Genomic DNA, 14,434 nt, shown 5'->3' on the forward strand with positions numbered 1-14,434 from the left:
GCGGGAGCTTACCCGGAGCCGGATCTGTTGAGGGTTGTAGTCTCGTGGCGGTGATCCGGTCCGTCCCCAGGGAGTCAGACTAAGTGGCGCTGTATTAGCGGTAGATGTTGGACAACTACGCCACCCGTTGAGTACAGCTGAGGAGCTGCTGCTGCAGGGCAGACCGCTGAGGCCGGTGGTAGGATTGTGCAGCGTGATAGTATAACCCCCAACGGGAGGGGTATGGCCTCAGGGCAGCCGACGTGGATGATGGGGGTAGCAGGAACCACTCGGAGACGGTACGGTGTAGTTCAGGGTCTTTACTGGTGACAAAGATAGACCCTCCCGGAGTACTGGCTAGCGATTGGGGCCTGGTCAGTCCTTGAGCAGATGGGATCTCCCCTGGCCAGGCGGAGTTGTAGGCCTCCCAAACTAACGATACTCTTCTGGCTACCTTGCTAGAGGCGGATATAAGTAGCCCACGTCCCTGAGTGTACCGTGTGGTGCTCACCCGTATGGCCGGTGACTCGGGGCCTTCTAGTAGCTTCCGCTCCACGACGGCGGTGCTGGTCCCATGCGTGTGACCGTGCCTTCGGGTTTCTTGGCCAGAGGACCTGAAATCCCCTGCCTGACGGATTCTGCTGCTGGGTAGGAGTTAGTCCCCACAGCCTCGGACTCCGGGTCCGGTAAGAAATCTTCTCAGTCAGGGCGAGCTCTGCAGCTGCCAGCCCCTGACTCCTTGTAACACTGCTCCCACAGAGCTCCTGATGTTTCTTCCTATGCTGCTTCTCTTCTCTACTTCTGGCATGGCCCAGGAGCTGGGCCCAGCCGGAGCCACAGCTCCCTGTCAGCCCTCCTGGCTCAACTCTCCCTCTGAACTCTCTAACCCTGCCTCAGCCCCAGGTTTATACAGGGGAAGTTCTTCCCCTCCCAGGACTGGGCAGGAAGTGTGGCATGCATAGGATCCCTGACCAAGAGACCTCCCACCTGCTCTCAGACATAACATTGCTTGTTACTGTGGAAACCAGACCCCTGGGGTGCCACAGAAGCAGTGGATTTCATCCTAGACTCATAGAGCCGAGTAGAGGAGCGATGTTCCTTCAGTCTGATTGTAACTGATCATGACGCTTGTCCAACGTCCATTTTACCGAGTAAATCACCAGAATTGTAGCAGGTGAAGTAAACAGCAATATCCACTGGTGTCCCTTCACCCCAAAGCCTGTTTTCACCTTCCTGACCAGGTCAATTTTTTTAATTCTGATCAGTGGCAATTTATGAGGTAATAACTCTGGAACGCTTCAACGGATCCCCCTGATTCTGAAACTGTTTTTTCATTATATATTTTACTTTATGATAGTGGTAAAATTTCTTTGATATGACTTGCGTTTATTTGTGAAATTGGTGAAAATGTAGCAATTTTCAAACTTTTAATATGTATGCCCTTAACCCCTTCCTGACATGCGCCATATACATACTTCTCTGCGGGAATTGCGTTCCCGCAAAGAGCAGTATATGTTCGGCGCAGTGATTGTGTGGGCTCACTCTGGGCGCCACCGCAATCGCATGCATGTGTCAGCTCTGTGTGAGAGCTGACAACCCGCAGCACCACTCATGATCGGTGCTAGCACCGATCGCGGGCGTTTAACCCCTGTGATGACGCTGTCAATAGTGACAGCGACATCGCAGGGCATCGCAGACTAAGTGGGCTCCCTCTGTGATTCCATCTGCACAACTCGATGCGTTTGTGAAAGGGGTCACTTATGGGGGCTCGGCTATTCTGGTACCTCAGGTGCTCTACCAATGTGACACCCTCAAACCAGTCCAAATATGGCATTTCTGCCCTTCTGAGATTTGCACTATGCCTCAGAAGTAGTTTTCAACCACATATGGAATATCTGTGTACTCAGGAGAAATTGAGCAACAAATTTTGGGGTCCATTTTCTCTGTTACCCTTGTGAAAATGTAAAATTTGGGACTAAAAAATATTCTTGTGGGAAAAATGTGATTTTTTTTTTTTTTTTCTGTGAAGCACCTGGTGTTTCAAGGTGCTCACCACACATCTAGATAAGTCAGGGAACTTATCTAGATGTGTGGTGAGCGCCTTGAACCCCCAGGTGCTTTACAGAAGTATATAACATTGAGCCATGAAAATAAATAAATCACATTTTTCCACACAAATTTTTTTTTTAGCTTTGCATTTTCACTAAAGTAACAGAAGAATTTGCATCATACAATATGTTGTGCAATTTCTCCTGAGTTTTTTGTTAGGAAGTTATAAGGGTTAAAAGTTGACCAGCGATTTCTCACTTTAAAACAAAATTTACAAAACCATTTTTTTAGGGTCCACATCACATTTGAAGTGACTTTGAGGGATCTGTATGACAGAAAATACCCAAAAGTGACACCATTCTAAAAACTGCACCCCTCAAGGTGTTCCAAACCACATTCAAGAAATGTATTAACCCTTGAGGTTTCTTCATGGGAATTAATGGAATGTGGAAGGAAAACATAACCATTTAGCTTTTTTTTCACACAAATTTTTATTTAGACCCATTTTTTTTTTACTTTCAGAAGGGTAACTGGAGAAAATGGACCCCAATTTTTTTTTGTGCAATTTCTCCTGAGTAAGCTGAGATCCCATATGTGGGGGAATACCACTGTTTGGGCACGGAAAGGAAGGAGCGACATTTCACTTTTTGAATGTAGAATTTGCTTGAATAATTAGCGGACATCATGTCGTGTTTGGAAAGCCCCTGATGTGCCTAAACAGTGGAAATCCCCACAAATGGCACCATTCTGGAAACTAGACCTCTCATGGAACTTGTATAGATGTGTGGTAAGCAACTTGAATCCTCAGGTGCTTCACAGATGTCAGCCATGAAGATAAAAAAATACATTTTTCCCACAAAAATATTTTTTAGCCACAAATTTTGCATTTTCACAAGGGTAACAGGAGAAATTGAACCATAAAATTTGTTGTGCAATTTCTCCTGAGTACACATATACCAAATATGTGGAGGAAAACTACTGTTTGGGCCCATGGCAGAGCTTGGAGGAGAAGGAGTGGCATTTGACTTTTTGAATGCAAAATTTGCTGGAATAATTAGCGGACGCCATGTCATGTTTGGAGAGCCCCTGATGTGCCTAAACAGTGGAAACCCCCCACAAGTGACACCATTTTGGAAATTGCATGTCACATGCAGCATTGACTGAATGTCTGGGTAGAGAGACTGATACCCTCTCCAGGTCCACTAATGAACCCTGGTGACTACCAGGGAGAAATGCGTTGACACATCACATGACATAAGGGACCACCAATGATAAGTGTTATTCCCTATTTATTTATACTATATCAGACTGTTGATGCATCTGGGACATGATATAAGGTACTATTTATGATAAGTGCTAGTCCCTGTGTATCTTCTATTTATCTACATGATATCAGACTGCTGAACGCACTTAGGGCTTGTTATTCCTTTTGCTTACGTGTGTAAGGCTAGGTGCCCACGATGCTGAAATGCTGCATATTTTTTCCGCTTCTCACTGGCAGGAAAAACGCATGCAGTTTTAAAATGCGTTTTTCCCGCCAGGTAGAAGTGTTTGTCAAGCGTTTTTGCATGCATTTCTGCATGCGGGTTATCAAGCGCTTTTCCAAGCGATTTTAGCATCACTTGGAAAAGTGCTTGACAACTTGGTCACACTATATAAATCTATGCAACCGGCATGGATTTATATAGTGTGACCAAGTAATAGTTAAAAAAAAGGATAAGAATGGTAAAAAAAAAAAAATAAAGATTATATTTACCTTCTGATGTCCTCCCGGTGTTTTCTCCGCTGCGTCTGGAGTCTTGGGCGGCTTGCGGTGGTGTGAAAGACCTGCAGTGACGTCATTGAGTCATGTAACAGGTCACATGACTCAATAACGTCATGGCAGGTCCTTCACAACATCGCGACCCATACAGCAGACCAGATGGAGGGGAGAAAACACCAGGCGACATCGAAAGGGAAGTATAATTTTATTTTTTATTTTAAATTCTTTTTTTAACAGGTTCTATGGTACCCAGGTCTAGATGAGAGTCTCCTCTTCTCCAGACTTGAGTTCCATCCCCACATTGAACCGTATGATATCCGCATGTACAGATGCAGTGATGCGAATGTCACGCGGTCCAATGCAAGTCAATGGCGGCGATTACGCTGCGTGTCCGCAAAATTAATGGACATGCTGCGTATTTTTCCGCAATGATAATCCACAGCGGAAATTTCCGCAGCATGTGCACAGCACATGTGGATTATCATTGGGGACCATGGAGCACGTATTACCAAGCGTTTTTTAAGCGTTTTCGCTGCGGAAATTCCGCGGCAAAAACGCTTGAAAAACGCATAGTGGGCACGCAGCCTAACAGCCCTTATAACATTCTTGCTCTGATGACTCAGAACGACTTGAAGCAATGTTGCATATGTGGTACCAGTTTGTGGGCATTGCCTCTGGGAATTTGTTTGATACATAGCAGAGTCAGCTAGACCAGCTGTTGTTATTAACTATATGCTGGAATATGACACTTGATTATTGTATTTTACATATGAATATACCAATCCAACTATTTTGAGACAAATTTTGCCTTCTAAAACTTCCCAGTGCCGTTATCTTTGCTACAACATACAGACTTGTTTTTTTAAGTGAATATTTGCAATGAATTGTCTGCTTCTTAATCTTTACGTTCACTTTCTTCTATCTTTTTTCACAATTGTGGTTTCTTACTTATGAAGATAGTGATTTTCTAGGGACATCAGGGACACCTATGTGGAGCAGGGGTGCCACGGAACAAAAATTAGAGTGCCAACCTCCTCTGTCAGGAAGGGAGAAAAATTAGGGAAAAAATAGGGACAGGAATAGCCCGTAATCTCTCCTGGCTGGTTTGTGATTTACCACTGTTATTCCTTGTGTATGGGTTGTTGATGTGGGGATTGTTGAGTCCTTTTTAGAATATTTAATTAAAAGTTACATTTTAGGGGTCTAATATCTTTTTTTGTTTTTTTTGTGCATAATTAGGACTACATTTTTTGTATAGGTGTTTAACAGAAACTAGATGCCTCAGGGAATTTATCTAGATGTGTAGTAAGCACCTTGAAGCCCCAGGTGCTTCACAGAAGTTCAGAACGTTGAGCTGTAAAAAAAAATCACATTTCTCCAGCAAAAATGGTTTTTTTAGACACAAATTTTGCATTTTCACAAGGGTAACAAGTGAAAATGGACCCCAAAATTTGTTGTGCAATTTTTCCTGAGTACGCAGATGCCCCATATATGGGTGAAAACTACTGTTTGGGTGCACTGCAGGGCTCAGGAAGGAGTGACGTTTTGGAGTGCAGATTTTGATGGAATGGTCTACAGGTGTCATGTCGCTTTTGGAAAGCCCCTGATGTGCCTAAACAGTGGAAAAAAACAACAAGTGACCCCATTTGGAAACTAGACCCCTCAAGGAATTTATCTAGATGTGTGGTGAGCACCTTGAACCCACAGGTGCTTCACAGAATTTTACCACGTTGATCTGTGAAAAAGAAAAAAAAAATTTCCACAAAAATGTTGTTTTAGCCCCAAATCTTTTTTATTTTCACAAAGATAGCAGAAGAAAAAGGACCCCAAAAATTTATTGTGAAATTTCTCCTGAGTACGCCGACACCCCATATGCGGTCGAAAACTATTTTTGATGCACAGGGGAAAGCTCAGAAGGGAAGAAGCACCATACTGGAGTTCAGATTTGGCTGGACTGGTTTGAGGGTGCCATGTCACTGGTATAACCCCTGAGGTGCCAGATCAGCAGAACCCCCCCATACGTGACCCCATTTTACAAACTACACCTCTCAATGAATACATCTAAAGATGCAGTGATCATATTGACACCACAGGTGTGTCACAGCATTTATACCATTAGGCAGTAAAGAAAAAATAATTTAACTTTTTACCACCAAAATTTTGTTTTAGCCCCAGATTTTACATTTTCACACTGGTAAATGGGTAAAAATGTCACCAAAATGTATCTTACAGTTTCGGCAGAATGTAGAAATACGCCATATGTGGCTGTACAGTACTGCTTAGCCACACGGTGAGACTTGGGAGGGACGGAGCGCTATTTGCCTCCTGGAGTGCATATTTTCTTAGAATAGTTTGCAGACTCCATATACAGAGCCTCTAAGTGCTAGAAGAGCATAATTCCCCTTCAAATTACCCCATTTTAGAATTTATACCCCTTTGGGAACTTATCTACAGGTGTAATGATGATTTTGACTCCATGGGTGTTTTCCAGAAACAAGCAGCAGTGGATGTTGCTGAGTGAAAATTGCACACTGCCGTTGTAGTGACTATTACCTTGCAGTGACCAGTACGTTATGTCCAGCTCATGCTTCTGGAGACATGCACCTGTAAGTTAGGCTGACCCGCATTGCTACAGAAATGCCAAACATGTGGACTCTAAATGTGGTTTAGACACACTGGAGTTCAGAAAGGATGAGGACATTTTTGCATTTGTATTTGGGAACTTTGAATTCCCTGGATTTCTTTTGGAGGGGTGAGGAGCCATGGTGCTTTTCCAGAGACTTTTTGCTATTAGTAACGTTGAAGCCCCTATATTTCTAATAACAATGACGGATCTGAGTGGAAACCCCAGTGTATGTGCTCAGCACAGAGCATAGGATAAATGTGAACTGCTTTTTTTTGTTGCAAAAATTAGTTATTGTATTGCCATATTCTGAGAGCTATAATTCTTTTGAGAGCTATAATTTCTCCATATTTCAGCCGACAGCGTCATTTGAGGGCTTGTTTTTTATGGGGCGAGTTGACATTTGTGTTGGTACCATTTTTAGGCACATGACCCTCTTTGATTGCTTTCTAGATAGAATGAACAAAAACCAGCAATTCAGGAATTGTTTTTTTGTTTTTTTTTTATGCCGTTTTGCGTGTAGTAAGATAGATAAGGCAGCTTTATTCATGTGGTCATTACGATTACAGCGATACCACCTTATATCTTTTTTTTATGTTTTGGCTCTTTTACACAATAAAAACTATTTTATATAAAAAATAATTATTTTTGCATTGCTTTATTCTGAGAGTTGTAACTTTTTTATTTTTCCGCTGATGAAGCTGTATGGAATCTTGTTTTTTTGCGGGATAAGATGACCTTTTCAGTGGTACCATTTTTATTTTACATCTTTATTATTGCGTTTTATTGAACTTTTTGCTCGACAATATGATGAAGCATAGCTTTTTGCCTTGTTTTTTATTTATTTATTTTTATTTTTATAGTGTTCACTGAAGGGATTAACTGGTTGGACAGTTTTATAAGATGGGTCGTTCCAGACGCGCCAAAACCAAATAAGTGTATTTATTTTTTTATTTTTTTTACATAAATAAATGTATTTATTGGATTAATATTTTTTCTTTTTTTTGTTCATTGTTTTGTCATTTCTTTTTCTATTTTTATAATTTTTATTAACTTTTTTTTCTACATTGTTCCAGGATGGGGAATCAATTTCAAAGTGACAGATTGCTGATCTAATAGTCTGCAATGCATCTGCACTACAGAGCATTAGATTAGCATCTGACAGGTGCTGAGAGGCCACTTTCCCTGAAGACCCTAAAGGATCCCACGGCCATCTTGGGACGGGTGTCATCATGGAGACCATCAGCACAACATGATCGCATCGCATTGTGCTGATGGAAGCACAGAGGGAGCCCACTCCATTTGCAATGCCCTGCAATGTCACTGTCACTATGGACAGTAGCATCACAGGGGTTAAATGCCCGCGGTTGGTGCTAGCATCAATCGTAGGCATTGCTGCGTGGTGTCAGCTGTCACATAGAGCTGACACCCGCATGTGATCGCGGCGGCGCACAGCGTGAGCCTGTGTGATCACTGTGCCGTATATATACTGCTCTTTGTGGGAATGCAGCTCCCGCAGAGCAGTATATATACGGCGCATGTCGGGAAGGGGTTAATAATCCTCAAACAATTCGGGCATGACAAACACTGAAAAATGCATGAAGGAGATGTCTTAGTCAGCAATTCAACTTTTGTTCCAGTCCATACAAGAGTTGAGAATACAACATCTACACGTTCTATCACCTGATATATTTCCCTTATTGTCTCCAGTAATTGTATTATTACACAGGATTTTTATGATGTTACATCGGCTCATCATCTTCTCATTCAGGTCTCTACAATATCGGATCCCCTCAGTGGACATCGTCTATCTAAAGAGAATTTTCTAGATTTACCCATCAAAAATGGATATGGACAGAGACAAGATGGCAGAGAAGATAATACACCTCACCCTAGAGATCCTCTTCCGGCTTACTGGAGAGGTGAGAGGTTCTGATGACGTCACATTACATCATTCTTATCTATGGGAATAACAGATGGACAGAACTGGAGAGGTGAGGACTCTGGAAATGTCTGCAGGGAGATTTATGAATGTGTCTCTCCATAACCAGGATTACACAGTAGTGAAGAAGACCTCTAGTGAGCGCTGTCAGGACCCTGTGTCTGAGGGATGGGGAAGAACCCTGAGCCCAATCACAGGGCCTCCATCTCACCCCCTGATACATGAGGACATCAATGTCCAGAAGATCCTAGAACTCACCTACAAGATGATTGAGCTGCTGACTGGAGAGGTGACACTGCTGGGAATGCTGGGACATTATACAGTAACGCTATGAAGGGATCGGGGGGATGACGGTATCATTGTATGTGTCAGGTTTCTTTAAGGTGTCAGAATGTCACTGTCTATTTCTCCATGGAGGAGTGGGAGTATTTAGAAGGACACAAAGATGTGTACAAGGACGTCATGATGGAGGTTCCCCAGCCCCTCACATCACCAGGTAATAGACCGGACTAAATACACACGGCCTATAATTATCTGTATGTAAAGAATGAATTCCGTCCCTGTATGTGTTTCCTCCAGATCTATCCAGTAAGAGGACAACACCAGACAGATGTCCCCGTCCTCTTCTTCCACAGGACTGTAAACAAGAAGATCCCAATGTTCCTCAGGATCATCAGGTAGATGGAGAGAAGGTGTCATGAGATCTCCCCTATGATGTGTAGACGGCTGTGAAGGTCTTGTGTTCAGTCTTGTTTTATCCACCAGTATTATATGTTTTATACTTGTGTAATGAGAACGGTGGAGATGGCAGGATTAGAACCGATCATACATGTGACTTCTCCATCTGTCTGTGACTTTTATAATATTTGTTTCAGGGTGAAGATCTGACCCATATTAATACTACAGAGACATATGTGAGGGGTGATGAGCGGTGTAAAGAGGAGATTCCTACATATGACTACACAGGTGAGTAGTGACCACTAAATGCAGAGAAGTCACAGATTCTTCTCAGTCACCGGCTGTGGCTGCTTTATCGGTGGTGTAGTCCGTCTGTATCACAATCATGTGATCACAATTTTGCCGCTAGACCACAACATTCTCCTCCACCCAAAACTGTTCAAATGACTTAAGTCGTTGAAAGCCCTTTTCTATAGAACTTAAAACCAGGAAGATCCACCTACCCCCTGGGATTAGGAGACGCTGACCGTTACCTGCCCAGATCTGTAAACTACAAAGCCAAATGACAGCGTACATAGAATGTGCTGACAAGTTAAAAAATCACTTGAAGAAAAATATTATGATGGGCCTGTGAGAGAAAGCGGAGGGTAATGATGCTGGTCCTTCCTAGATCCCTGATATCTTATTGGATGAATCTACCTTCTCTCCCTTCTGTGCTGCTGAATGCGCTCATATGGTCCCTACAAGACCAGGTCCAGTCTTTCTGGCCAAACGTCACTTTTATGATCGACAACATTAAATGTGCAGTGAGGGCCAAGTGTGAATTTCTGTACAATAACACAATAATATTCTGACTTTTCAATTTATTTTAAAACCGACTAAGTTCAAACAGGATGGCGATAAACTATACAAAAAACATTACACCTATGCCATGATATACAGTGGGTATGGAAAGTATTCAGACCTCTTTAAATTTTTCACTCTTTGTTTCATTGCAGCCATTTTGTAAATTCTAAAAAGTTCATTTTTTTCTCATTAAAGTACACTCTGCACCCCATCTTGACTGAAAATAAACAGAAATGTAGAATTTTTTGCAAATTTATTGAAAAAGAAAAACTGAAATATCACATGGTCATAAGTATTCAGACCCTTTGCTCAGACACTCATATTTAAGTCACATGCTGACCATTTCCTTGTGATCCTTCTTAAGATGGTTCTACTCCTTCATTGGAGTCCAGCTGTGTTTAATTAAACTGATAGGACTTGATTTGGAAAGGCACACACCTGTCTATATAAGACCTCACAGCTCACAGTGTATGTCAGACCAAATGAGATTCATGAGCTCAAAGGAACTGCCCAAGGAGTCCAGAGACAGAATTGTGGCAAGGCACAGATCTGGCCAATGTTACAAAAGAATTTCTACATTACTTAAGGTTCCTAAGAGCACAGTGGCCTCTATAATCCTTAAATGGAAGAAGTTTGGGACCACCTGAAGTCTTTCTAGACCTGGCCGTCCAGCCAAACTGAGCAATCGTTGGAGAAGAGCCTTGGTGAGAGAGGTAAAGAAGAACCCCAAGATCACTGTGGCTGAGCTCCAGAGATGCAGTAGGGAGATGCGAGAAAGTTACACAAAGTCAACTATCACTGCAGTCCTCCACCAGTCGGGCCTTTATGGCAAAGTGGCCCGACGGAAGCCTCTCCTCAGTGCAAGACATATGAAAGCCCAAATAGAGTTTGCTCAAAAACACGTGAAGGACTCCCAGGCTATGATAAATAAGATTCTCTGGTCTGATGAGATGAAGCTAGAACTTTTTGGTGATAATTCTAAGCTGTATATGTGGAGAAAACCAGGCCCTGCTCATCACCTGCCCAATACAATCCCAACAGTGAATCATGGTGGTGGCAGCATCATGTTATGGGGGTGTTTTTCAGCTGCAGGGACAGGACGACTGGTTGCAATTGAAGGAAACATGAATGCGGCTAAGTACAGAGATATCCTGGATGAAAACCTCTTCTACAGTGCACTAGTCCTCAGACTTGGCTGAAGGTTCACCTTCCAACAAGACAATGACCCTAAGCACACAGCTAAAATAACAAAGGAGTGGCTTCAGAACAACTCTGTGACCATTCTTGACTGGCCCAGCCAGAGCCCTGACCTAAACCCAATTGAGCATCTCTGGAGAGACCTGAAAATGGATGTCCACCAACGTTCATCATCCAACCTGACAGAACTGGAGAGGATCCCCAAATCCAGGTGTGAAAAACTTGTAGCATCATTCCCACGAGGACTCATGGCTGTACTAGCTCTAAAGGGTGCTTCTACTCAATACTGAGCAAAGGGTCTGAATACTTATTATGACCATGTGATATTTCAGTTTTTCTTTTTTAATAAATTTGCAAAAATTTCTACATTTCTGTTTTTTTTTCAGTCAAGATGGGGTGCAGAGTGGACTTCAATGAGAAAAAAAATGAACTTTTTAGAATTTATCAAATGGCTGCAATGAAACAAAGAGTGAAAATTTTAAAAGCGTCTGAATACTTTCCGTACCCACTGTATCTCTAAGCTAAATTTAAGACACCTCAGCTCTGCACTATTATAAAAAGTTCTCTTTGAACGTCTAATATTTCTTCTTGAAACTCATCTAATAGAAAATATTGTCCCTTACGATAGTTTAGATTGCCAAGTGCCACCGAGCCCCATACTCTAATTAGCCCAGAGAGGTTTCACCACTAGTTACTCATTTATTACTGATGAAGGCTGTTGAGTTTGATCATTTCAGTAGATGTGTTATTGTCTATACTCAGTTTTTTACTTCAGTAGTTACTGCCCAAAATACTGATTTAACCCCTTCCTCTTGCCAGTTTTGTGTTCCTATCTGGGCCCATTTTTCAGATCTGATGTTTGTCCCTTCATTTTATGATAACTTTCGAATTCTTCACAAAAGATAATAAGAAACAAATGGAGGTTACAAATTATTTTCCAACTTCTCTTGAATCGGACAATACCCTATATATGGTTGTACACTACTATCTGGGCACATGGCAGGTTAAGACGGGAAGGAGCAACATTTAGCTATTTGAATGTAGATTTTGCTGGAATAGTTTGTAGACACAATGTAGTGGGGACGCTGTTCATGGTCACCTGGCAGCTCAAAACATGTCTACCACGAACAGGCTTGGCGCTATCTTCTCCGTTTTCCAGATCCCTGGGATCTGTCATCAGCCTTTAACACCTTCTCGACCTTGAACGTATCCATACATCCAGGTCGGTAAGTAGTTACTGACCTTGAACGTATGAATACGTCCAGGCGACTTTACGAGCTCAGAAGCTGTGCGCGCATGATCGCCGCCTGGTGTCAGCTTAGGGCAACGCTCCCGGCACTTTAACTCCCTAAATGCTGCGATGGACATCGATCGCAGCATTTAGAAGGCAGGCAGAGGAAGGGAGCCCCCTCTGCACTCTGATCTGCGCCCACGCTACATTGCCATGGTGAATCTATGTCGTCATGACAACACTCCGGTCACCAGAACTAGCAAACTTGTTACACCATGCTCAGAGCAAGTTTGTCTATCAGTGCAGCGCTGACAGTTTGTAAAGCTTAGCAATGCTCCTGCATCAAAAAGTGAAATAAATGTGGTATCGCTGTTCAAAAACTCAAATGACAGTCCTTCACTTCCAAGCCCTGCCGTGCACCCAAACAGTAATTTTTGTCCACATATTGGACATCGGCGTACTCAGAAGAAATTGCACAACCAATTGCGTGGTGCAATTTTTCCTGTTACCCTTGTAAAAATGCAAACTTTGGGGCTGAAAGACATTTTTTGTGGGAAAATTGTGATTTTCTATATTTTCACAGCCTAACATTATAAACTTCTGTGAAGAACCTGGGGGTTCAAGATGTTCACCACACATCTAGATAAGTTTCCAGAGGGCTCTAGGTTCCAGAATAGTGTCACTTGTGGGGTGTTTCCATTGTTTAGGCACACCAGGGGTTCTACAAATGTGACATGGCATCACAAATTATTTCAGCAAATTTTACATTCAAAAAGTCAAATGACGCTCCTTCCCTTCTGAGCCCAGCCACGCCCAAACTGTGGGAAATATGGGAAATTTTATTTATTAACTATAATTTAAGGACATAAAAATTAAAACTTTGAAAATTGCAACATTTTCAAAATTTACGCCAAATTTCCATTTTTTTAACAAATAAACGAAAGTCATATTGAAGAAATTTTACCACATAAAGTGACACTTGTCAGAATTGTAAAATTTGGCCCAGTAATGAAGGTGAAAACAGGCTTGGGTTGTAAATTAAAGGCGTTAACACCTATACATGGATCTGGACTGACACGGAGACCCACATGTTACACGCACGCCACTAGGTTCAGATAGCATTTAATAAGAAGCCGCACAGCCAGTGCAAGTTAAGTCTTATGAGCAACAGGCGCCAGTGACAAACTGTCCAGTATCCTTAGCAGCACAGCAGTTCACAGTCTTCCCAGTAGTACAGGACAGTACAGTTCTAATGCGAAGGCACATTAATGAACACATCATTCTTAACATCACAGTGAGATGGAGGAGGGGGGGAAGGTTTGCTGAGGTAGATGATCCCTGTGACACCATTTCTTCCAGTCCTTATCTTTCTGCCTGACAATACTCTGCACTGCTAGTTCAGGAACTCAAACTGACCTGTGCTTGGCTTCACTCCTGACTTGAATCCTTTTCACTTGCATGGGCGCTTCTGTGAGATACAGATCACACACACCACCTTTCTCTTTGGCTCCAGCCAGACAGTAAACAACTTCCCCACAATCCCCTTGGGGCTCTGATAAAACACTCCCCTTCTTCTGTGACTGTGTTAACCCCTCTAGTTGCTGGATGCTTCTGGAGCAGAACACTTCCTGTCTCATGTGCTTGTGTTACTTCTAATAGTTGCTGAATGCTTTTAAAGCAACAGCACTACTTCTGCATGTCACACATAGGCTTGAACCACGGTGTTACCTGCTGTTCTGTGGAGTGATATGACAAGAAGAGTGGTCAGAACCAGAAGGGTTGAGAAGATACAAAATCAGAAGACACGAGTAGTTAGTAAACGGGTCAGGATCACAACAGGTAACAAATACACAAGCCGAGAGAGGAGCACAGAGGACTGAACCAGAGAAAAACAAGGCAGTATCTGGCAACTTCTGGCAATATGCTTCGAGCTTTAGTAGGGTGTGGTGTTTTCCAATTGGCTGAAGCAGGAAGAAGATTACTTCAGCTTGACAGCACACACACTCATACTGCAAGACTGGATGGTACTACTGGTTCCAAGCATCCTAATCTTAGTGGCTGTACAGAGCCCGCGCCGCCCAGAGCTTCTGGTTCCAACATCTCCTCCATCACCAGCGCCACCTGCAG

General features: G+C 42.8%; 2 protein-coding genes across 2 annotated transcripts in view; both read left to right on the forward strand.

Moving 5' to 3' along the window:
- Positions 1-1,050: 1,050 nt before the first annotated feature.
- Positions 1,051-8,689, forward strand: LOC141191684 (oocyte zinc finger protein XlCOF29-like). Its single transcript, XM_073661626.1, has 3 exons — positions 1,051-1,258; positions 8,185-8,335; positions 8,465-8,689. The coding sequence occupies exons 2-3, from the start codon at positions 8,258-8,260 to the stop codon at positions 8,687-8,689; spliced, it is 303 nt and encodes a 100-aa protein (XP_073517727.1). The 5' UTR covers positions 1,051-1,258; positions 8,185-8,257.
- Positions 8,690-8,750: 61 nt separating this feature from the next.
- Positions 8,751-14,434, forward strand: part of LOC141191652 (uncharacterized) — a 68,275-nt gene continuing 62,591 nt past the window's right edge. The window contains exons 1-3 of the mRNA XM_073661593.1: positions 8,751-8,851; positions 8,935-9,032; positions 9,231-9,321. Coding sequence (XP_073517694.1) covers positions 8,767-8,851; positions 8,935-9,032; positions 9,231-9,321 — 274 coding nt within the window. The 5' untranslated portion in view covers positions 8,751-8,766. The remainder of the gene's footprint in view (positions 8,852-8,934; positions 9,033-9,230; positions 9,322-14,434) is intronic.

Source organism: Phyllobates terribilis, unplaced genomic scaffold (genome assembly GCF_046119375.1).
Source record: "Phyllobates terribilis strain yellow unplaced genomic scaffold, ASM4611937v1 Scaffold_49__1_contigs__length_9717188, whole genome shotgun sequence".
NCBI classification, from domain to species: Eukaryota; Metazoa; Chordata; class Amphibia; order Anura; family Dendrobatidae; genus Phyllobates; species Phyllobates terribilis.